The 23,250-nt window shown below is 52.5% G+C and overlaps 6 protein-coding genes across 6 annotated transcripts; 2 read left to right on the top strand and 4 right to left on the bottom strand.

Moving 5' to 3' along the window:
• Window positions 1–115: 115 nt before the first annotated feature.
• A1O1_00383 (uncharacterized protein) lies at window positions 116–4,197 on the bottom strand (the record flags this gene model as incomplete). The annotated part of the gene is made up of 4 exons (XM_007721302.1): window positions 116–1,549; window positions 1,604–3,415; window positions 3,462–3,594; window positions 3,650–4,197. 4 exons carry the CDS (start codon window positions 4,195–4,197, stop codon window positions 116–118), a joined length of 3,927 nt encoding a protein of 1,308 aa, XP_007719492.1.
• Window positions 4,198–5,189: 992 nt separating this feature from the next.
• On the top strand, window positions 5,190–6,519 carry A1O1_00382 (uncharacterized protein; the record flags this gene model as incomplete). Its single annotated transcript, XM_007721301.1, has 3 exons — window positions 5,190–5,376; window positions 5,442–5,585; window positions 5,636–6,519. The coding sequence occupies 3 exons, from the start codon at window positions 5,190–5,192 to the stop codon at window positions 6,517–6,519; spliced, it is 1,215 nt and encodes a 404-aa protein (XP_007719491.1).
• Window positions 6,520–7,801: 1,282 nt separating this feature from the next.
• Window positions 7,802–8,956, top strand: A1O1_00381 (uncharacterized protein; the record flags this gene model as incomplete). Its single annotated transcript, XM_007721300.1, has 2 exons — window positions 7,802–7,846; window positions 7,967–8,956. The coding sequence occupies 2 exons, from the start codon at window positions 7,802–7,804 to the stop codon at window positions 8,954–8,956; spliced, it is 1,035 nt and encodes a 344-aa protein (XP_007719490.1).
• Window positions 8,957–9,607: 651 nt separating this feature from the next.
• A1O1_00380 (V-type H+-transporting ATPase subunit I) lies at window positions 9,608–13,550 on the bottom strand (the record flags this gene model as incomplete). Its single annotated transcript, XM_007721299.1, has 5 exons — window positions 9,608–9,805; window positions 10,005–10,185; window positions 10,385–10,391; window positions 10,993–11,259; window positions 11,318–13,550. The coding sequence occupies 5 exons, from the start codon at window positions 13,548–13,550 to the stop codon at window positions 9,608–9,610; spliced, it is 2,886 nt and encodes a 961-aa protein (XP_007719489.1).
• Window positions 13,551–14,356: 806 nt separating this feature from the next.
• On the bottom strand, window positions 14,357–20,398 carry A1O1_00379 (proteasome activator subunit 4; the record flags this gene model as incomplete). The annotated part of the gene is made up of 3 exons (XM_007721298.1): window positions 14,357–14,419; window positions 14,479–19,891; window positions 19,950–20,398. The coding sequence occupies 3 exons, from the start codon at window positions 20,396–20,398 to the stop codon at window positions 14,357–14,359; spliced, it is 5,925 nt and encodes a 1,974-aa protein (XP_007719488.1).
• Window positions 20,399–21,543: 1,145 nt separating this feature from the next.
• Window positions 21,544–23,000, bottom strand: A1O1_00378 (uncharacterized protein; the record flags this gene model as incomplete). The annotated part of the gene is made up of 3 exons (XM_007721297.1): window positions 21,544–21,946; window positions 21,997–22,624; window positions 22,673–23,000. The coding sequence occupies 3 exons, from the start codon at window positions 22,998–23,000 to the stop codon at window positions 21,544–21,546; spliced, it is 1,359 nt and encodes a 452-aa protein (XP_007719487.1).
• Between the last annotated feature and the right edge of the window lie 250 nt (window positions 23,001–23,250).

The following is a 23,250-nucleotide window of genomic DNA, read 5'->3' as shown; positions in this document are numbered from 1 at the left end:
CGGTCATTTAACAAAGAGACTCATATTGCCGACACTTGGGTTCGACTATGTTCCACGATGCTGGACGTAGACCGCCGCAGCCCACCTTCATGGTCTCATTCACCTGAGTGATGGGTTAAGATCTTTGAGGATATCTCAGCAATCTCCTCAACCAAACAGTGGTGGCCTCGATCGGATGTTCTTCCTCTCCTAGCACTTCATTCACCAGAGAACCGAACTTCTCCCGCTGTCCGGGTTCTTTCAACATGTTCTGCAGATGGTAGGGACCTGGCTCGATCATCATCATCAGCCGATCACCCCGGACGTGCATGTCCTTCAGCTTGGTAGGGGCAGGATTGATGATAATCTCCTCATTGTTCGCGTCCCGCTTTTTGATGGGCACTGGCTTGACAGTCTTGCGCTCCATGTAGCTCATTTGTTCAAGGAAATGTAGCAGCTTCCATTCGCGGCCGCTGAGCAAAGTGAAGTGGAAAAGGGTGCCGTCACTCGCGCTGCCGTAGAAGCGACAGCGTCCAGAGGTCGGCAAACTTGCTTGTGGGTCCAAACGAATGCGGTTGACCATGAGCGGTAAGTCGGCGTGGAAGAGCGGGAAGGGATCCTTGTACGACTTGTCGAAGCCGCCAAATGCAACCAGGTCGGTCCCACTGTCGTTCCAGGTTGAGAATACCGCAGAGTCGCCACCAAAGGCGGCCACGTCCACCGAACACCGAGCTTCAGTGTCTGCTCGATGTTGGGTCAACTTGCCATCCTGTTCCACAAGGACGAACAGCGAATGTTGAGACGTGGCAACAAAGATGATCGACCCTTGACATGAAATGGCTTTGGCCGGGGACGGCAAGGCGTGCTTTGACAGCGTCTTCCATTTTCGCGTGGCGAAATCCAGATTTTGGATGTGAATCTCCCTCCCAGCAGCAATCAACAATGAGGACATCTTGTAGGCGCAGATGGCGGTGACGGGTTTGTCTGGACTGCGGAATGCTAACTTCTGGATGTTCTCGTAGGAGCCTTTGCTGAGACTTTTGGCATTGAGACAAGTGACCCGACCGCTCCGCTGTGGAAGTCCTGGAATCCTATGTTCGAGGGCCAAGACAATCCATTCGTAATGATTCGTACCGTCTGTTGGCGCCCAATTGATCATGGCGTTGACCCTCTCACTCGTGTCCTCCGCAACGATGATCGAGGTCCTGCCGGTCTTGACATCCTTCCAGACAGGGTCAATCAGTTGGATGCCAACCTGCTGCACCTTTTGAGGCAAGATGGATCCTGTCAGGACTCCACCACGGCGTTTCGGATCAGAAGAACCCTCGCTGTGCAGATGATACACTCTCTCGAAAGCCACCACGAATTTGTTTAGGTAGGGTGAGAACTGCATGTGTCGCGGGTCGCCTTCAATGGGGATCTTTCTGATGATTCCTTGTTCTTGCGTGACCAGCGAGCAGAACAAGAGTACATCATGGGTGGCACAAACAAGCAAGCCACCTGGATCTGCAACAGTGGTCGCGAGCTTCGGAACACGATGGAAAGCGTTTACCACGGGTTCAGCGGAGGGCTAGGCAATGTTAGGACAGTTTCAGTAAGACAGTAGGACAGGGGGTACACTCACATCAGTCCGGTCGGTGACCCAAAGACCAGAGACCGTGTAGTCCATCACGGCAGAATTTGGATGAAGTGTCACACGACGCATATCCCCTTGACACAGCACCAAGGCGGACGAAGTTCCCACATGGCTGGAAGTCACCTTCTCCTCAAAGACGTGGACGGGAGTTGATCCAAGAAGGTAGAAGTCATCACATCTGATGCCTTCGACATAGTCAGCGCCAGATATGCTTGCGAGGACGCTGTCATGGCCGGTCGACCGGGAGTTTTCCAGGGACAGCTCCAAGCAAAGTAAGATCCCGTGGCGTAATCCGCAGAGAAGGAGTGCCCCGGCGCGCTCACCCGAGCAGAGTGCAACGAGCGAAGTGACTGCTGAGTTCTCCAGCTTGCCTTCAATGTCTTTGACCTGTCTCTGGAATACAAGCTTCAAGGTTCGGTCGGGCCAAACGGTATACAGATGGAACCTGGCAGTAGCCGTCCCCACCAGGACAAGCCGGGTTTCCTTGACGGTAAAGCAACATATGCTAGTAGGTGTTTCGGCCAAGGCTGTGCTAGGTGCAGCAGTCAAGCGTACGCTCCCATCATTTGAGGTCACAATAGACGACAGTCCAATTTCAAAGCCTGACAGGCTCTTGCCTGCAATGGCGACGGTGGCTTCATTTTCAAAGAATGCAGCCACCCGCAAGTCGGCCTTTACGTGCCTAGGTCTAGGCGCAGTCGAGGTGGTGCCTGTGGGGATAACGTTGATGCCACCAGTCGTAACTTGAACAATCGTCCGGTTCTTGATGACAGCCGCGGCGAGCGTGGGTCTGTCGAAATCAAAGCCGGGATGTGTCTCGGCGTCTGTGAAAGAAATGTCCTGCGTTTCAAGCTCAAACGAGACCATGGTCGTATGCGTGGTATGTGATGCGAGTAGCAGAAGCTCTTTCCTGTCGGGGATTTCCAGTGACCAGATCTGATCGATGAATGCGGCGTCCGGATAGTCCATAGTCCACCCAATCTGAGCTTCCAAGCCGTATCGAATTTCCGACAGCTCACCGCGCCCGTCGTCTCTGCTGCTGCAAGTGTACAATCGATTGGACACCTCATGCGTTTCGAGCCCCGTAGGCCTACCAAGCGGGGATGAGGCCACAATCATGTCTCTCAGAGGAGCAATGTTCTCGATGCTCTGTGTGCGCTGTGGAGAACCTCGGGCAGAGACATGGAAGACGCCTCCGTCTGTCATACTGCCACCGGCTATGATAATGTCGCCACCTTTATCTGGCGGCCCAGCCAGCATGCAGAAAGCCGTGTCGACATCAAAGCCCAGGTGGCCGATGGTGTTGTTCATGGTGAACTTGGTACTCGAGGCCTTCTCGATTTGAAAGTACTGCAGCAGTCCATCTTCGCGAACGATTACAAGATCATCGCGTTTCTGGAGATATTCGGTGTGACGCCTCGGCTTGGCCCACTGAACCCATTGCAGAGGTCCTGCTGCCTTACCCACGAACTGGCAATTGATGCGTTTGGACTCGGAAGAATGGACATTCTCAAAGTAGCTAATCCCCGTTTCCAATACCAGGACAAATGAATATGGTCTGGTCGACGGAATCAACATCAAAGGGAGCTGATCCTCCTTAAGTCGGCGCCCGCTGCAAGACATGGCCTTGAGAGTCTGAAGAGGGGACCGAGTATCCCATCGGTACAGGTACTGAAGGGTCGTGTTGGATCCATCCGCAGCATGGACGAGGATGAGTAAGAGCACTTTGGTAGAGTCGGAATCGGGGCTGCGAAGGAAATCAAGCATGATGATATCACCATCCACTTGGATGAAACGTTGCTGGAACTGTTAGCGGTGTGCATAATCATCTGGCAACACCACCTACCTCATCAGAAGGGCGGAAGGAGCCGTGGCTGAGAGGATCCCAGCGATCGATCTCAGCCTTTATATCATCAAGGGGTCGTAGCTTGAAGACTCCGAAGTAGCCCGATGGCGAAGCCACGGCGAGCGCGCGAGACCTGTATTTCCCAGTCAATGACAACTCTTGCTTTCGACGGATATGTTATTACTCACTCGTAGTCAACGGCCAGATAGCGACATTGGCTACGGGGCAGGCCTGCTCCTCTCAGCAACGGCCTCTTCGCAAAGACTAGTTTGACGTCGCTGGCGATGTCCTCCGTTGCGTAAACATAAATCAATTCATTGTCGACGGTGGCCAGAACCAGCAGCTGTGGCGGTTGTGTCTGGGTAAGGGGTTGCCCCCGGATTGTGTACTGTTCTTGGTCTCGTTCTTGCTTGAAGATTGCATCAACGACGGGGACGATTTTCAGGTTGGCTGAGATGACTTTGGCATCTGTAATCTGAGTACCGAAGTCCAGCTTGGCCGTTGTGTTCACGAGCTGCCCGGTGTCCAGGAACTCATGAAGCTGAACAAAAGTCGACCCTACAAAGACGACGTCGTTCTTGGAGGGCGAGCGTATCCTGGCAGGGAGAATCCATCTGATACTAGAGCTGGAGTTGAGAGTCCTCGACAGGACGCCAACTCGTCGTTGCACATCCTGTTGCCGGTTTCCAAAGCCTGGGGAGTTCGCCTCGCTCGTCGACTCATGTAGACTTGACATGATCCAAGACTTGACCAAGCGCCAAAGCCCCGATCAATCAGTCAACATGAATGGTTTGAGGGCGACAGAGACAGTCAACTGAGTGAAGAGGTTGAGATGAAAGCGCAGCAGGGCGCGGGTAGATAGCTGTCTGATTTTATGCTCCAGCTGTGATGCCACAACGCGGATCTTCTCACAAGAATCGGACAAAGCATTCCTAATACCTATCTTTGCCAGCTCTTTTGCCAACAAGGATCACGAGAGACATAGGATCGTCGACAATGCAGCAATGGTGAGGCAGGTCGGGGTCCAGCGAGGGGCAAGGCAAAGTTGCAGAGCCTGATCCGAAGCGCCATAGAACCAACACCCCTGTCGCCGTCCTTCAGGGCATGATTCGATACAAAGGAAAAACGCAGCACTTCAAACCACTGACATGCGCGTTCGGATTGGGAAGGTCACGAAAGAGAAGGCCTGTGCATGATGGCGAAGACGTTGTGTCGATTCAGGCGGAAGCTGAAGTTGAAGTTGGCCGATGTTTATTCGACCGAACGGGGCAAATCTCCCCTCGACCTCGACTTCGACCTCGACCTCCATCTTCCTTTCCTCCCTCATCTCATCTCATCAATGCCACAGTCCTCAAGTGGAATTGGACAAACAAATACAGACCACACCCCCACGGTAGCAGGCGATACCTTGCATCTCCCGGTCAATAGGAGCAAGCCTGATGGACAACTGCGGTGGACAAAGTTGACAAGTTGACACAGACAAGACGCGGCCGCTCGTGTCACCTGGCACCTTCTTCGCCGACTTCAGAATCATCCCCAGGCGGCCATTGACAGCTGCGGCCAAACAGCCACTCTCTCCTTCGGGTGCATTTCAATCTGGACTCAAAGGGCGGAGAGCGTTTGCAACGTCTCTCGGAGCCTGTCCGTCTAGGGAACCATTTTGATTCGAGCGGACATGGCCATGGGACGCTGACTTCCCCTCGCAACACGATGCACGACGACGCCGATATGGAATCTGAGTTTAACGAGAAGACGGAGCTTGGCTCCAAGGAGCACGCTGTGAACCATGCAGATGATGATCGGGAGAAGCGCAAATCCATTGAAGAAGCGTGCGTCCGGCGCGACTTTGAAACCCTGGTCAGGCTAGCAACCTCAACTGGCGGTCTTCTGACCGATGAACTGCGCCGACAAGCTTGTATGTCTCTTTTTCTATCTCATTGATTCGCCGGTGACACATTGACTGACTGACGAACTGGGCAGGGCCTATCTTATTGGGCTACAGCCCGGAAGGCGAAGGAGCAGATGGCATAGAAGCTAGTCAATCCTGGCGTGAGCTTCCCCGGCATGTCGACGAGGACCAGGTCCAACTCGACGTTGCCCGTGCTTTTGTATACTATCCCAAAGGTTTGCTTTCCGTCTTTCCATCCTGGCAACACGGGTCTAAACGTAACTAGACGAATCCGAACAGTCCCTGGAGACGAAAAAGAAACAGCTCTCGGACCTGATTGTATCAACGTTGAGGAAGCATCCCATGCTCTCCTACTTTCAGAGTTATCACGATGTGGTACAAGTCCTGCTCCTTGTCCTTGGAGACGGACCCGCGGCGGCCGCGGTCTCACGAATATCTCTGCTTCGGCTTCGCGACTACATGCTGCCCACCATAGCGCCAGCCAGAAAGCACTTTGAGCTTGTCTCAGCTATCGTGAAATCTGCAGATCCCGAGCTGGCTGAACACATCTCGCAAGCTGAGAATAGCTTCGCCTTGTCGGCCACCCACTCCTTATTCGCCCATGACATCCAAGACTATGGCGACATTGCTCGGTTGTACGATTTTCTGCTTGCACACGAGCCAGTCATGACCATCTATCTATTTGCTGCCATTACGATATCACGACGCTCGGAACTGCTCGAGATGCCTGCAGATGAGTCGGACATACTCACCTTCATGATATCGAAGCTACCGAAGTCCCTAAATATTGACGCGTTGATCTTGGATACTCTTACCCTGTTCCGCCAGAACCCACCGGAACAACTCAATGGCTTCATTTGGTGGCGAGTGTCCCAGTACAGCGTCCTCAAGACATCGCGCGATATCAGCCGCCCCCACAGCCTCGCGGAAGCCCAAATGCTCTGCCACAAGCAGATTGCCCAATTACGCAGGGATGAATCAATGAAGAAGACTGCAAGGTTGCTCCTGCAGCACCGAAGACCCATCTTTTCCTTGACTGCCGCCCTTCTGGTCGCCGCAATGTCGGTCTGGTTCCGGAAGAGTGGGCAGGACAAATTCCTCTGGACTCTAATCTCTTCAACCTCGCATCTGTTTTCGAAAGCACGGTAGGACAGAAGCTTGACCCGACGCTTTGGTCAAACATCCCTGCCTGACAACAGCGGTCAATGAGACTGCGCCGGGATCACGACAGATGCCAATTTTTATGTCAAAGCCAGCAGGAAGAAGCCACGTTGGACGACCTTGGTGTTGTACGATGATGCTGCGCATGACAACGAAGTCATCTTCCATAATAGATACCCTTGGGATTGGGCAATGAGCGTCTCACATCGTCTGCCACATTGGTCATGGTCAGCCTGTGTATCACATCAATCCTTCGACGCAGGTGAGAGAGTTGTTGCTGCACCCGAGCTTCTTTCGCTCCTTGGCCAGCATCACTCCCGGTTGCAACATTTCACGACGATAAATGGTCATCTGCGGTAGCGCCTGCAAGGCTGTTCGGAACAGAGAGAATCCGAACCCAGCGCCCAAACGGTAGCGCCGCCACAAGAACACATAGCCTGGCATAGGGTCAGCTGCGCACAGTCAGCTTCTTTCATCGGCGATGCTATGCATATTTCTTTCGAAGTCTGCTCAACTGAAGCAATGTTGAGGTGGATCTTCATTGAGACCAGGACTGGACAGTTCCGAATGACGGCCGTTGTGATAGAGCTACGACGTATCATGCCACATCATTGATGACAAGGATCAGCCGATAGGCAATACGGTGGCCTCGACATATCCAATGGCGGAATAGAGAGCTGCAATCTGCAGTCTCTTGAGGGTGCACCTCCTCTTCGCGCAAACCAGAAGCTGGTTGCTCCCGAATGAATGTAATCCAAGAGTCTTGGACATCCTGTGCCGTGTACGTATAGACATACATGTCTGGACGTTGGACGTTGTAAACCAGGTCTTTCATAAGATACCTTACCTAGGTGTCTATTCCGGGTTCTGAAAGAAGGCACCAAAAAAGACTATACCTCCCGATGTAGGTATATAAGCTTGATAGTACACAATACCTGATGTACCTGGGTAGGTAGCAGGTGAGAGGTACCTCAATGGGAAACAGAATCCCAAAACAGGTAATTACGTGCTTCAACGCTTAATTGACCAGTTTATTGCTGTAATTACAAAATTATTTCAGCTGGCTGCGCTCCCGAGTGGTGCTCGGCACGTCAAACTGCGAACTCGAAGCGCAAAGCTGCAGACAGGCGACGTGTTTCCAATGCCAAACTTAACTGAACTGCTCTCACTTTCACGTCCACCGCGAGAAATCCTCTTTACTCCTACTCTTCCACCGCAACAGAGTAACCGCTCTGCACCTCAATCGTCCAATCCTGCACGCTCCAGCAATATGGCTAATCGAGGGTACGATGTCGTCGTGGACGTCGACACCGAAGTGCGTCTCCCTTCCTCCTCTCCCTCCACCAGACACGGCCTCCGCGCGCGGCATCCACGCCGGCCGTTGGCACAGCTAAACCCTTGAGAGATATGAGAAACTGACAAGATTTCTGGACAGGGCGACCTCGGACATACCGATCTCCAGGACGACGACCTTGAATTCCACTCTTCCAGTAAGCTGAAGCGCCTCTGGCCGCGGACACGTACATCCTCTTTGGCTTACCCTTACCCTTTTTCTTCCTCTCTCATCTACTCTCGTCTACTCTCATCCTCCGAATCTACGCATTCCAAGCGGCCAGACAGAAAGACTAACGAAACAGACTTCGAGACAAGCTCGACGCGCAAGGTGCAACCAGACTCGTCGTCGACAGCGTTTCTCGCCAACAGCGCCACCAACCCAGCGACTCTGCCCAACGACCCGTCAGCGGTGCCTCGGAAACACATGCTCTGGTCGCTCGGGTTCTACGCGCAATTCTTCGACGTCGACACAACGACGGTACTGCACCGATGCCGCACCGCAATTCTACCTTTCCTGCCCAACACGCCTCCGTTTCTCGATACGATGGACGGCAATCCCGACCTGTACGGCCCGTTCTGGATCGCGACGACGGTGGTGGTGATTTTGTTCCTGACGGGCACGATCAGCCACAAGCTCGCGACGGAAGGCAAGAAGCATTTCGAATATGATTTCCGACTGTTGAGCGGCGCCGCCGGCCTGGTCTACGGGTACACGCTGTTCGTGCCGCTCGGGCTGTGGGCGGCCCTGAGGTGGTTCGGCGCCCAGTCGCTCGAGCTGGTCGAGTGTTGGGCCCTGTACGGGTACAGCAACCTGTTCTGGATCGCCGTGGCGCTGGTCTCGTGGTCGCCCTTGAGTGGGCTCAACTATGCCATTGTCGGGCTCGGGTATGCTGTCAGCGTGTTTTTCCTAGTCAAGAACCTGTACCCTGTCATCCGCGCCACCGAGAAGAAAATCAGCCAGGTCCTTCTGCTGGCTGTGGTGCTGCTGCAGGCTGGGTTGGCGATCGCTATCAAGATCTTGTTCTTCAGCCATGGGAGTCCTGCCAAGGACGATGCGGGCAGGAGAATGACGGCGTCGATGCGTTTCTAGAGAATGTCTCTGTGTAGCATGATCAATGTCAGAAACTAAACTGGGATCACTGTGCGGTGCGGCCATGCGCTGCCGGGGTTGCGAGACAATTGACATCTTAAGATGGCATTTATGTATCAATCATGACTGAGGCTTGACAACGGAGCCTTGACTCATTTACAAGACTTAATATTCAACTGCCGAGTTCCTGTAAGCTAAGCCGTTGTAGTGTTCAGATAGTGCTGTCATGTTCACAGCCTTGAAGATTCCAAACCTTTTCTAGTGACATGATCACCTTCAAAACCCATGCCTGGCCTTGCACGCTTGGACATGATATGGGACAGCCTCAAGTGCCCACATCCAAGGTGCGACCAGAAAGGAAGATAGCAGAGCGGGAGATGCAGAAGTAGAAGACACAACTAAGTCATGAAAAACAATGAACTTGATCTAGCCTAAGCAGCTAATTGTCCATTCCTTGATCTGCAGAAACCCCATTCTCGCCATAGTATTGCCTCTGTTGCGCATGCTCTCATCCTTGAATGCAGCGGACTGAGCATGCAAACCTCCAGCAAAACTTGGCCACGCCACTTCTTCGCGTTTCCCCCCACCTGTCTTCCGTCCCACCGCGCAGACCGAACAGCAGGATACCAGTACGTAAATAGCGCACAACCTTTACTTTATCTTCTTCTTCGGTCGGAGCTGGTTGGAGTGACCGCACTTCTTCTTGCGGCAGTTGGTGGCTCGCGGGGGCAGACGGGCGTAGCACTTCCGGCAGATCATCTTCTCGCAGTTGTATTTGGAGGCAAGGGCCTTGAGGGAGGGTTCGATGATACCGCCACGCAGACGGAGGACCAAATGAAGGGTGGACTCCTGTTTGATTTTTGAAACGAACATCGGTCAGCCACACATGAATCTCCCTCAGAAGTCACAACACAGAAAGACACGAGCAACCGCAATGTATACTACCAGCCCACGCTGGATTTAGGATTGTCGTGTAGTAGTAGACATGGGCGGTGAAAACCCAGTTGTGCCGGATCCAGACGGAACGTGTGGAGAGGTGTATATATACCTTTTGGATGTTGTAGTCGCTCAACGTGCGGCCATCCTCGAGCTGCTTGCCGGCGAAGATCAAACGCTGCTGGTCGGGCGGGATGCCTTCCTTGTCCTGGATCTTGGACTTGACGTTGTCGATGGTGTCCGACGACTCGACCTCAAGGGTGATGGTCTTGCCCGTGAGGGTCTTGACGAAGCTGTTGGTTCAATAACTTGTCAGTCTCTTATTCCAGCTTCTTGATATGTCGTGTTTTGGCTGCCTCCAGGAGAGAGATATCCTCAACGCTTCGGAAAACGACCGCTGACCATGGTCGTTCGGTCGCCGTCGCCGTCGCCATCGCACGAGAATAGGACTTTCGACTTCGGATTCGTGTCAGGTGAAGCGGGTGGACTTACATCTGCACTGTTGCGAAGTCAGTATCATGATTAACAGCGAGCTGAACTGAAGTCAGGGACTTACTCTTGACAAGATCTTCTGGTCACTGGGGATACTTCGTGGTTGTTCGATGACGAGGTTCAGTGGCAGGGGCGGCGTGCGAGATGAAGTTTTGCGAAGGTGCAGTGTGCGGAACCGGGAGCCAAGACTTGCTGTCACGTGTTGGGTCTGACTGTAATAAGGCAACTTAGGCGAGACATATTTTGGGCTTGCACTCTGCGGTGACGTGCGGTTATCTGATTAGTCACTCAAGTAATGGAGCCTCCAAAGGCCATTGATACCATCGTTCATCTGAGCGCAAGTTGTGTCAAGTTGAGATCTCGCACTTGCTAGCCAGAACGTTCGCAACTCGTCGGTAGCTGCAACGAAGACCTCCATTCTTAACCAATTGACAAACGTCAAGGAGCATATTCTTGGTAATACACGAATAGATTATCATCTACATACTAGCAATGCCTCTATTACTGGCTTCAACCAAGTCTCGTTGCTCAGTCCACAGGATCCTCCTCCAGCAGCAGTTTGAAGCTGAACGGTTCAAACGGAATGCCCTCGCCCACAAAATGCTTACTCATAGCTTCGACCCAATGCAGACGTAGACTGTGCAACATGGCGGAGGTGCCTTCCATAACACACAGGACGGCAATGGTCAGAGCAAACCAGATGTAGAAGGTGATGATGATCATGACGATCTGCATGCCGCCAGACATGGCGAACGCATTGCCGAGAGTCATGTTCCACAGCACCACCGAGAGCTGCTGATGAGCAAGCGAAAGCGCCCAAAGACGGAGATAGGAAGCCGTATGGGAGACGCAGTTGAGGCAGAACTCGATTGTATCTAGAAAGGAATGTCAGCACCGATGCATGATTTTTCAGTGGCGAGGGTCAAGTCTTACGGATCGTTTGATGTATCATGACCTCTGAGAACTCGAATTCCTCATGTTCTTCATCTTCTCCGATGTTCTCAGTGATCATAGCTCCCTCGTCGTCATCCTCCTGACTAGCGCGACCGTTCATGCGCCGTCCAGCATCATGTTCGTCATCATCGAGATCCGTCGCATGAGCAACAACACTGGTATCTCCGATGCCGCGATAGCCCTGAGCAGCCGTCTTCTGGTGCTGCCAACGCAGATACAGAGGCTTCAACAAAAGCAGGATAGGCACGTTGATGATAGCGATCAGAACCAGGAAAACCTGGACACCGGCTTGGCCCCTGTATAGCTGGTCGCCTTCATCCACATTGCCTGGTGACAAGAACATCTGGATCAACATATTGAGTAATGAGGGCGGACTCCTCCCTTGGGCTGGCCAATCGATGGACCATTTGTAGACGATACAGAAGCTGAGATATCCAAAGATACTCTGGAAAAAGATCATGCCCGGGACAAAGTTACCCCAGATGTCGATGGGAGTCTTGAAGTGCTTGGCGTTGATGTAGGAGAAGCACAATGCATAGGTCATGTGCACCCAACCCATAAGAATGGACAGCTTCATCTTCAAACTGTTGTTGAAGAGCAAGTCGTTCTCGGATCCATGCCAGGCCCAGTCAAGACCAAAGGGATATCGATAGCTCCCTTTGAGATGAGCGCCGACTTCCGGCCGGCCTTCCTCCGGAAACTCCCACGCCGACGCGAATGGGGTGAACCCCTTGGAAAAGACGTCGTTATAGATTAGACCTGTATACATCGAAAAAATGCCCATCATCAGCATGATATATCGGCCATAGAATGCCATGGCGAACAGTTCGTCCTGCTTGGACCTCAGCAGTGGCTTCTCCCAGTAGATCATTGCGGCAGCGGCCATCGTCATCAGACATCCATGTCCGAAATCACCAAACATGACGGCGAACAGGAATGGGAACGTCACGATGGTGTAAAGGCCTGGATTGACTTCCTGATACTTGGCGGTACCGTAGGCGTTGATGATGGTCTGAAACCCTTCCGTGAACTTGTTGGTCTTGTTGTAGGTCGGAGGAGTCTTGTTGGTCTTGATCTGGTTCACGATGGTGGGTACAGAAAGTCCAGCACGATCATTGACATCCTGCAACGTAGCTCGAATCTGTGGCAGGGCATTGGTAGGGCACCAAGCTTCTGCAATGAGAGTCTTTCTCGCTTGATCGTAGGAGCACATGTTCAATGCATTGAAGACTGCCTTCTCTTTCTTGATCACAATCAACCACGCAGCAAGCGAGCGAGAAATGGCGGTAAGTTCGGCGTCCAAAGTGTTCTTGGTGTTTCGCAGGACACTGGCAAGGTCGCTCAGCCGGGTGTTCACTTCGTGGATCTGATCCCGTCTAATGTCGCTGTTCTCGTCCACGTTGTACAGATCCGCGCCGAGGGACTCTGAGATCTTTCGAATCTTGGCTATGATTTCCTTGCCGTGCGCGAAGATGACAAAGACATTCTTCCTGATTTCTTCATTCGTCTCCGGGTTGACGATTGGCTCTGGGATCTCAGACTGGTTCATGTAGAGATTGCCGCGGAGGGTTCTCCACAGAATTCGTTCGAAGGCTGCCAGTCGCTCACGGGGGATGACACCCGCCACAAATCCGATATTCATCACGGCGAAGCTCTGCTGGTGACCGGCGTCGCCGTTGGCTCGGCCTTCTTCGACTTCGGCGTTACGGAGGAGGGGAGCGTCGTCTTCCTCGACACTTGCTCGAATATCATCTGTCTGGCCATGGGCACGGTCAAAAAAGCCGCCGGCCTCCTTAAGGACCCAACGCCATTCTGATAGCTCGACCTCTCTCTTCTTCAACGTTTCATAGCTCTCATTCAAGCTGCTGATCCGATGTTCCAGCGTCTCCGAACGGTCAGCGAGTTCGTCGATCTCGTTGGCTTCTGGTGCGGCCAGCATATCCTGGTCAAAGTCCCAATGGCTTCGCATCTCGATGTTGGACTTCTCCATCTGGGATTTGAAGTAGCGCAGTTGCCGCTCCACGTTGTCCAACCGACGGATCTCGGTGGTGAAGGTACGCTGGAACGCGTTGGTGTCTGCATTGAGGTCTCGGAACTGTACGACACCAAGTTCTCCCAGGGCGGAAACGACCTCACGACCGATTTCGTTGGAAATATAGAGCTGCGTCAGGGACATGCTCGCCGAGCGGAAGAGGGTGTCCTTGTGGGCCATGCTGGGCGGTTGAGCGAAGAAGGAGATAAGCCGCCCAGGCCGAGTGCAGAGACTGAAATATACAAGAGAGAGCAGGGAGTTCGATGCCTCTCCTCTAGGTAAGGGTGGTAGGGTCTGATGAAGGATGGAGGCCTGCCTGATCTACCACCTCGAACTTGAAGGAGGCGTCTCCGAGGGGCTGCACTCCAAGTGACACCGTGACTGCACCGACACTGGCAGTTCGCAGCTCCCATCCAGCTTGGCACGCTAACTGCATTGGACCCAGCCTAAGAGCGGCGAGAGTACGGTGGAACATTACATCATACATGCAGTCCTCAGCCTCGCCACGATCTGGATCCTATCGAGGAGGCAGCTGGTAAGTACGGTTTTAGACAGAGGTCGACGATGACATCTTCCTGCTCAATACTATCTATGTTACAGGCGCAATTCTAATATCGCCAGTGGTGCACTCCGCTCTTCACTTGCAAAGTCGGCAGATGTCCCATGGCGTTTTCATTCCCACTCCATTCCGCGAGCGACAAATTAGCCTCCATGTCCACCAATGTTCATCTTGGCCAATATCCAAGCTAACAGACGGACTATTATTGGACTTCAAGTCATTCCTCAAGTTCCTAATATGGTGTTCAGACTGGTAAGGACAGATGAAGACTGGCGTTTGCTTTGATCACTAGGAAGCGTGTGGAGAAACGCAGCCATGTTTGAATGATACGGACTCCAAGATTGGAACGCCAACGCTATGCTCAAAAGTCTCAAAAGTCATTTTCATCATGTTGATATCTCCCTGTATCGCGGCAACTGCTACATCGCTAAGCAAAATAGCTCTTCCATAGGACCCCGGAGAGATCTTCAATTTGCTCGGGTTTGAATGCCTAGCAATTGTTAGCACGCCATCTTTCAACGACAACGTCTGTGACTGTAAACCACTTACCTTGACGTCAATATGCCAGGTATCCTGCCTCGTCTTTTTGAAGTCGCTGATGATGCTCTTGACACTGTTACCCACGGTGGCCGGATCATTTGCCGCTTTGCTACTCAACGTCACCAGGACATCGGGCATCCAAGGAGGGGGTGGGCTTGAATATGGGAATGCTTGGATCAAAGCGCCCAGACCGAGCACGGCGGCGTGTCGAACTATGACCAAGCGCTGTGCCTCAGGAGTCGGGGTATTCGTCCCTGAAGTCCGTGCCGACGACAATTCGGCTGCAATTCCACCCAACGGCCGTCTAGGCTTCTTTGGCAGAGGATTGTCGATGAGAGTCTGCGTGAAACGGTCTCGCAACTTGACGATCATTCTCTCGCGCAAGTCGAGCGGCGAGCAACGAATCATCCCGGACAACGTGGTGGCCGCACCGGCACGGACTTCATGCTGAGAGTCCTCTAGCATATCAGCGACGCAGTTGAACAGCTTCTGTTTACTCTCTTCTGAGAGCAGGAACAAGCGTCTGAAAAAGATGATCTGCATATTGATCATGACCCGAAGGCGTTGATGCCACGATGGGGACGTTCTCCCGATCCGGATCAACGACTCGATTAATCTCTGATCCTCTCCGATGCGGTGAGGGATGTTTGGCAGATGACGGAACACATGATATGCCAGAGATTGCAATTCCGGATCCTCCTTGACGTCCATCATATGCAAGAATTGTTCGGTGAAGAGGTCGGGGAAGTAGGTGAGAAGCTGGGTGCACTCATACGATGATAACATTGAGTCGAGCCACAACAATACCGTCTTGCTTCCCGAGGTGTACGACGAAGGTGTTTGTTGACCCGGTGCACGTTCGTGTCGCCATTTTTCGAGTCGCTCAAAAACCTCATGCATTGTTTCATCAAACTCTTTCGTGGGTAGGTACGGTTGCACGCCGATGGAGCCAGCAGCCTGTTGAGTTGCGATGAGTTCTTTGACGTCTTTAAACGATTCGTGGTATCTGGTCCGAATGATGGTGGCGAGTGTATGGGCCATGGCTTCACGCACGCCTTTGTAAGGATGGTCGATATGGCGGAGGAAATCCTCGGCAATCGGCTTCTCCAGTTGGAAATGCCATCCTGCATCCATTATGACTTGATGAAGAAGATGTATCTTCGAACTCTCTTTGAAAGCAGCGTTCGAGTTCATGTCCAATCGGAAATTCGAGAGCCATTCTACCAGAGGCCATGCCCGACGAGGATCTCGTGCCTGAAGAATCATGTGGAGGAAAGTGGTCCAATACCCCGAGTTTTCCGGCGTCAGTCCATCTGAGAAGACCCGCTGAATGATAGGGAACGCAAACTCCCATACCATCGTCCGCCGTTCAATTGAGTTGTCCATGACCGACGTAACCAATCCGGCCAGGATCTCGGCGGTGGCGCGGTGTTGATGTTTGTCAGTACCGTCTTCAAACACGGCGAGGGTTTCTTCCTTGATCTCCTCGAACGTGGCGACAGCCAGCCCGTCCCGAATGATCAATTCGAACGCATAGGTGAGCATCGCTGCACTTGCCATGCGAAACCTGTCGGCAGATTGATCCCGAGGTTCCTGCTTCAGGTATTTAAAGAACTTCACGAACCATTCTCGGTCCAGAAGTTTACCAATGACTGTTCGTTTCTTCCATTCGAGATCGTCATACAAGATGTCATTCTTCACATTGGCCTTGTAGCCAGGCATGAACTTTGACCAGACCAGCCACCCAGGATAATCATGATCAATGTACACATCCGTCTCCGGCTGAGAGAAGGCTTTCAGAAAGTTGTCTGTCCACATTTCTTCCTCGGCATGGACGGGCACTTTGACCTTTGCAGGGAATTCCTGCAAAGCTTGAATATAATTGGCGTAGTCATGGTTGCAGACTGCTCGGACATCTGTCATAGTAAACAGGGCCACTAAGCCCTGGGAGTAAAGTCCTCGCAGTCCGGGATGGGGATCGACGGTGCCTCGAGTGATGAGATCGATCATATTGTCTGAACATATGTGATCAAATCGCATTCCCAATGACATGACGAGTGTGGCGACCCGTGTCGCCTTCTTCCAGTGCGAGACTCTGGCCATTTCGATGAGCTCTTCTGCCAGTTCTGTCTTCTTCCGTTCAATGTTGGCACGCTTGCTCAAGACGAAGGCCTTCTTCTTGGAGACTGTGCTCTCGACGTCTTCGTCGGGAGTGAAGGGATCAACAACTGCTCTGTCGATGATGGCCATGCGGTCGCCAGGCCTTCCATAATCCATGATCTGGAAGAGCCCACCACTGCAAAGTTTCTGTATTGAAGGTTTGTCAGCTGTACTGGCTTCGATGAAGGTTCTGATCACTGCTGGAGTATATTTCCAATGCCTGCCCACTGTCTTTGCCAGACTGCCGAACAAGAGTGCAAAAAGACTGCCTTTGATTCGAGGAAAGTCGTGCCGTTCTACGGCCTTGTGGAAGGACGCCAGAAGTGGAGGAATAATGAAAAGACGAGCTCCAAAGACCACCTTCAGGGCAGACTCCCCAGCACTCTGCGCATTTCGGCGGACCTCAGTGTACAACGACACGGCTGACTCCGCGAGATCCAGCAATAGCCGTTCGTCCAATTCAGAACGGGGTCGGGGTGCGGCATTGTGTCGGAGTCTCTGAGTGTGGTAGACATTGGCCCGGCGAACCAGAATGGAGCGCGGATAATCTTTCCTGATGCCGCTCACTTTGTACGGCTGCTCATCGGCATGCAGAAGGCGCGTAACTCTGTCAAGGACATGTGCCGACCGCTCAATTCCCACATCAACAAACCACGATCGATATGCCGTGTACAGCGGGGCAAACGAGGACACATCATCTTCGCCTTCTCGGGTCAAGAATTCGTGGACCTCATGCAATACACGACCGACATCTTGTCGGAGTCGATGGATCAACTTGTAGTTCTCATCCTCCGGCTTAAGGGTCACGCCTGCCGGATACTGAAAAGACGGTTTGATTGACGTCTCGTCTGTGCCATCGAGGGAGGCGTCGGTGTCGGCGGCATTCTCACCCTCCTCCGGGACGTGTCCATTTGCTTGAGACATTGCAGTGTCGGCATCAACTCCTGCTGCGGTCGTGGTGAGCCCTTCGTTAACGCCCTTGGCATCAAACAGAACCGATACTCCGGCCAGTAAGAGTCGCAGCAACACAAGATTTCTCGAGACTTCATCCGACCATTCCTTGCCACTGCCATCTCGCTTGACGCTTGAAGTGCCTCGAATGAGACCTGTGAGATGCTTGAGGGCACTCTCCGCTTGATTTTGAAAAAGTTCAACCGCAAAGTCAATTTCTTCTTTGCAAGGCACATGCCACTTCAGTTTGATTGCGGTGGGCGGCTCCGCATAGCCCCAAAGGTCCGCTGTGATGCCATTAGCAATCCTCTCCGGCTCATAGAGTGAATAGTCGGCGGTATATGTGACCGTGAGATTGAGAAGTAAGTGGTGCACATAGTTGGAGACATGCACGGTGGGCATGCCTTTGCATTTCTGCTGCATGTAAACCGCGATATCGAACAGTTCCTGCTTGTACTTGAGAACTGCCGACCCGACATGGACCACGCACATACTTAGCATGCTGATGTTCCATACGAGGCCCCGATCTCGAGGTAGGACGTCGGAGGCTGCGTTTCTAGTTGAGCCGGCACCATTCTCGTCGATTTCTGTCCGAATGGCGCCGATCAAGACAGGGATGAATTTAGCCAAAGCCTTCTCAGGGTTGACTTTGCATAGGCAGTTGCAAATAAATGCCATCGCATCCCGCGACTGATGTATGACATGATTCGCAACAAAGTCGACAATCTTGTTTAAGGCCAAGTCGTAGAGCTCGGGCGAGAGAGATGCCAGCAACGGCATGAAAGCCGCAGGCAATGTGTTGACAATGTTCTCTTCAGGAGAGCCACTGCGGACTCTGGCTGCATCCGGCAAATTCTCCAGAAGCGTGAAGACCCTGCCCAAGAACGACGTTACAAACTCGCTGAATCCGGCGGTGGAGGATGCGAGAATCATCTCCTCGTCTTTCTCGTTGAGCGAGGCATAGTTGAGTTCCACACTGGCACCCTCCTGCTCCATTCGCTCCATTTCCCCCGTGATCCATTCCATGGCCAACATGTTCCCCTGGATGTCTTCACGACCTTTAGAAAGATCTTCGAACGGTATGTTGTAACAAACGTTGGCGAAAAATGACAACGTGTACAGCGTCTTCTCCAAATCATTGGCATCAATACCTGGGAGTGCCAAGCCGAGCAGCGCAGTGACATGGCAGCGGTACCCTTTGGTTCTGATCATTGTTCTTGCAAGAATTTGCAGAGACCGCAAGGAGGAGATTGTGCGATGGACTTCCACTAGTCCCTGCATAGACGGGTAGATGCGCTGCAGCGCCCCTGGAAGAATCAAATCTGGCTCTAGGAATGCGAGCGCTTGGAGGGTGGACAAGGAATAGCTCATGGCCGTTCCGCTCTTTGCATAGATGCCCATGAAGATGACTTCTCGCAAACACAAGACGAAGCGCTTTCGGAGCGGCTCATTGAGCCTACGCTCCTCTGGCACTTCCATTTCTCCATTTCGTTCTCGGTTCCAGCGCATGACAAAGAAATCTGCGAGATAGAACACCAGCTGCGCCAAAGTACGCGTCCACGAGCCCGAATTGGAAGGGTGGAAGAATGTCTCGACCGCCTGAATCAATGTCTCGAGGAGCGACAGGACCGAGGTCCGTTGTGTCAGACACGCTGGCGAAAGGGACATGACGAACCAGCGAGCAATGTGATGGGACACTGGATGCTTTCGCGAGTCTCGCTCAAGTAAAATGCCCATGCCAGCCGACAAATCGACAAGCGTGCTGTATGGTGAGGTCGACTGTCCGACAGGGATCTCGAGCAACCGCAAGATTGAAGTCGTGATCAAGGTTGACTGTTCCAATGTAAAGATACCGCATTCGGAAAACTCTACGTTGGGACTGGGCAAGGCGTCTCGAGCGAGGCGAGAACAGAGATCGAGACATGCCACGTCCACAGTCCGAGATCGATTGACCAACGACCACAAGTGGAAGAGAGTGGGAAGGAACTGCTGAGGGGTCAAGTCGGAGCGGTTTTGTGGTGGTGGACTGGTTGGCAAAAGTATATTGAGTAACCCTATGACCACAAAGGCTCCCTCGGCGGAGGACATGGTGAAGTGAGGGAGGATTCCCTCCAGCATAGCAGGAATATCTCCTGGGTCGAAGTACAACTGCGCGAATGAGGCGATCTTTGTGAGTGTCTTGATGTTTCTCTTTAGACTGGTTGTTTGCATGAGTCCAGATTCACTCGGGAGCACAAATACTTTGAGTTCTCTGTAAAGGGTCCGCCAGTCGAGGGTCAGGTCTTTGAGTGGTCGCAAGTAGTGCTTGCGCCTGTAGACGTGTCAGCAGGTGAACTCTCAGTAGCAGCGTGTCAGCGATTGTGACATACTTTGTAAGGAGCATGAACATGCTTGCAAAGCGTTCAGCAACACCAGAATCAATACCAGGAGCCAGAGCCAGTTCATAGTACAGCTTGACGAGTTTCACACGCTGCTCCCTAGTCGGGTCGAACTTCAGGGAAAGCCAGCTGCGAAGTTCTCTCGTCCAGTGCACCGCCCCTGGTGTAAAATCACTGGCCTGAATGGCAATATAGAGGTGTTTGAGGATCTCGGACAAGTTCTTCTGTCTCTGTGTCTCATCTTCCACCGGGTAAGGCAAAGTGCTGAAATATGGAAACGTCCGCGGTCTGTTGCGCTTGACTTGATGTTCAACGTCCGAGATCTGTGATTGATCCATCGCGACAGTCCCGGCGGGAGAGGTTGCTCTTGATGTTTCCCAGCCATGTTTGACATGACTGCCGAGCGGCAGGCCCTCCATCTGCTGTCTATGATTTTCCATGGTTCGATTGTAACGGTCGTGGACTCATGGAGGTTGGGGAGATCACAGTGAGGCTAAATCGACTATCTCATGTTTCTGAGAGATAAAAGCGAGGCGAAGAGTCCGAAAAGGCCTTCAATCGGAGAAGGTGGTGGCACAATCAGGCAGTCGTCCGAGTCGTAGATGTGGTCGAGGAGTAGCGCTTAGCAAGCTGCGGTGCAGCCTTGCTACGTCACGTTTATGCCTGCGGAGGACGGGGGTTGGGATTTAAAGGGCAACAACAGGGTTGAATGAGCCAGGAAGATATTGTGGAATGTTCCAACGACTGTGACAGCGATAGTTGAGCCGGATAGAGTGTTCACAGCATTCACAACGGTATTGTTTGCTTGACTGTATACTACAACATTGACTGCATACCGCACTCCGCATGGAGAGGCTTGGCGGAGTGACCGGATATAGCAGACGCTGTCTCCGAAGGGGAAGCTGGAGTGATACATGTACCAACAAAACGATGTAGACATGGAGTAGGGAGTCTGTGCTGCTCCTGAAACAATTCAAACAGTCCTTCTGATGTTTCTGTATGGGATGAATCTGCCACATTCGCATCTGAGCCTTGCAAGCAAACAACTTGGGGTCTTGCGGCCTTCGTATTACCTTACATGTATTTTTGGTAGGCCTATCTATTCTGGCGTCCCATCCTCCCCTCTTACCGTCACACGCTACATGCTGCATCGTGCCACATTTTCGATGGGGAGAATTATCCTTCATACTATGGGTCTCATTTCTATAAGGGAGGATTGAAGCAACCCGCGGTATGGCCCATTCGGCCCGGTTGGAACCCCGGATAGCAAACTGCACTTTCCGAGTCGTATTCCTTTAACTTGAATACAACCTGCACAACTTTGAACTGTTCCATCAATGTAAGGGAATATCGGGAAGAAGTACGTATTGGCACGATGCATCGAAGTCGATTTTTGACGGTGTCCCACGCCAGAGCTTGACGCCCGAGGAATAGGCTTGCATTCGTTGATCCCACTATGAGATGCAGCTGTACAAGCAGAGCAACACGGGAGCAAATATACGACACATTGAGAGCCACGTTCGGTGGTTACAATACCACGAAACCACCGACTTATTTGATGGATGATGGACAGACGATGCCTTCTTCATGCCGGAGGTAGGAAGGACGCGTACAAGCCGGCCTGGACCAACGCATATATCACCATCCAGCGTATGATGGGTGCCGTGCGAGTCGTGTTCTCCTGTGTTCTGGCTGCCAACCAGATGTACCACAAGGGATATCCCGAAGATATTCGAGTGATGATCTGCACATGGTAACTCGTCAACGCAAGCACTGCGAGCACGAGTTGAGGCAGTGCCAAGCTCATGACCGCACTCTTCTGCTGTGCGGTGGCTATCTGGGATGACGAGCCAGATGGAGCTGCCAAAAGTGCGCCAGGGTTGCGAAGCACGTCTATCGCGGAGTAGACGAGCAGCCAAAGCGTGGGAGCTGCGAGCAAGAACAGTGGGACATTCGAAAGTGTCCAATACCGGAAGGGACCGACGTTCCTGGAGCCGCTGTCAGCGTTTCTGCACGGGTGAGCTGTGTAAAGACCTACCAGTAGTGAGATTGAACCCATGTGAAGATTGATGGGATGTTGGCCTCGCACCATGGCCTCCTCTGTCCAGGGTATCGTCCATTACAGTATTCCATGTATGCGACAACTTGTGGCGTTACCATCCCGACCGCCACCAGTAGGCCACCGACGAGGACTGACGCGAGCAGGCTGACTCGAGGCAACGATGGCCCTTGGGAGAGGATTGCGAACGCCGTTGCGCAAGCTGCGAGAACAAAAGTAATACCTGCTAGTATGCCGTTGCTTCTAACAAAAGTTGCCGTACCGAAGGCAATTCCTGCACCAATCATACCGATGCAGCCCGTAAACGGGCCATGGGCGGAATGGTGGACGGCACGGACAAACGCCAGGAACCCAGAAATGGAAAAGAAGGCGAACAAGCTTTCAGTATATGGAGCTGACAGAAACACTCCCGCCGGAGAGAGGATGTGAAATGCAGCGGCATAGAACGGTATCAGGGAAGGGGTGGTGGTCTTCTTGCTGCCAGTGAGTGTCGTCGCAAGCGCGAACAGTTGGATCACAGACAGCCAGTGTGCCAAATGGGATAAAGCAAGACCTGCTATAAGGACAGATGATTGCGCACTGAAAAAGCTGAACGATTTTGAAAGAACTAAGTGTCTTGTCAGTCACCGTTTGTCAGAGGCAGAGGCCGTCCTACGTCTTGCAATCCCTGATATCGCTGTTGAGAGGCCCATTCCAAAAGCCCACTCCTGTTCATATACATGACCGTGCTGCGACATATGCGTGAAATATACTGCATCCCATCTGACGAAATTGAACCAGCGTCTTCCCAGCATCCCAACTTCTCCAGAGGCGGAGTTGTGTGAGCCTTGCTGGTCGAACAGCAGGCTTGTAGAGGTGTCATATCCGCCACCCGGGCTGGCTAATGTGATAAGCAGAAGACATAGTTTCCAAGCCAAGAATATTGCAAAGAGCAGTATGAGCGGATGATCGCGGACTGCTTTCGAGGACCGGCTAGACTCCATTTTAGGAGGCCAACATGAAGATAGGAAGCGGTAATGACGGTAAGAAGCACACAGACACCTTCAGACGTGCTTCAATCATTAGTGACGACTATGACCATTCTTGTCTCGTGTAGTAACTGCTGTGTCGTCTGAACAGCTGGCGATGGGTACATTATAAGTTGTGTTCATGTCCATTCACCACTGCATGGGCGGACTTGAGATTCAAGTTCCCCAGCTTCGAGACTGCATCTCCAGTGCCAAGCCCAAACAA

The sequence above is a fragment of the Capronia coronata genome (genome assembly GCF_000585585.1).
Source record: "Capronia coronata CBS 617.96 chromosome Unknown acBCG-supercont1.1, whole genome shotgun sequence".
Classification (NCBI taxonomy): domain Eukaryota; kingdom Fungi; phylum Ascomycota; class Eurotiomycetes; order Chaetothyriales; family Herpotrichiellaceae; genus Capronia; species Capronia coronata.
Note: the sequence above shows the minus strand (reverse complement) of the source record. Positions and strands in the feature narration are given on the sequence as shown.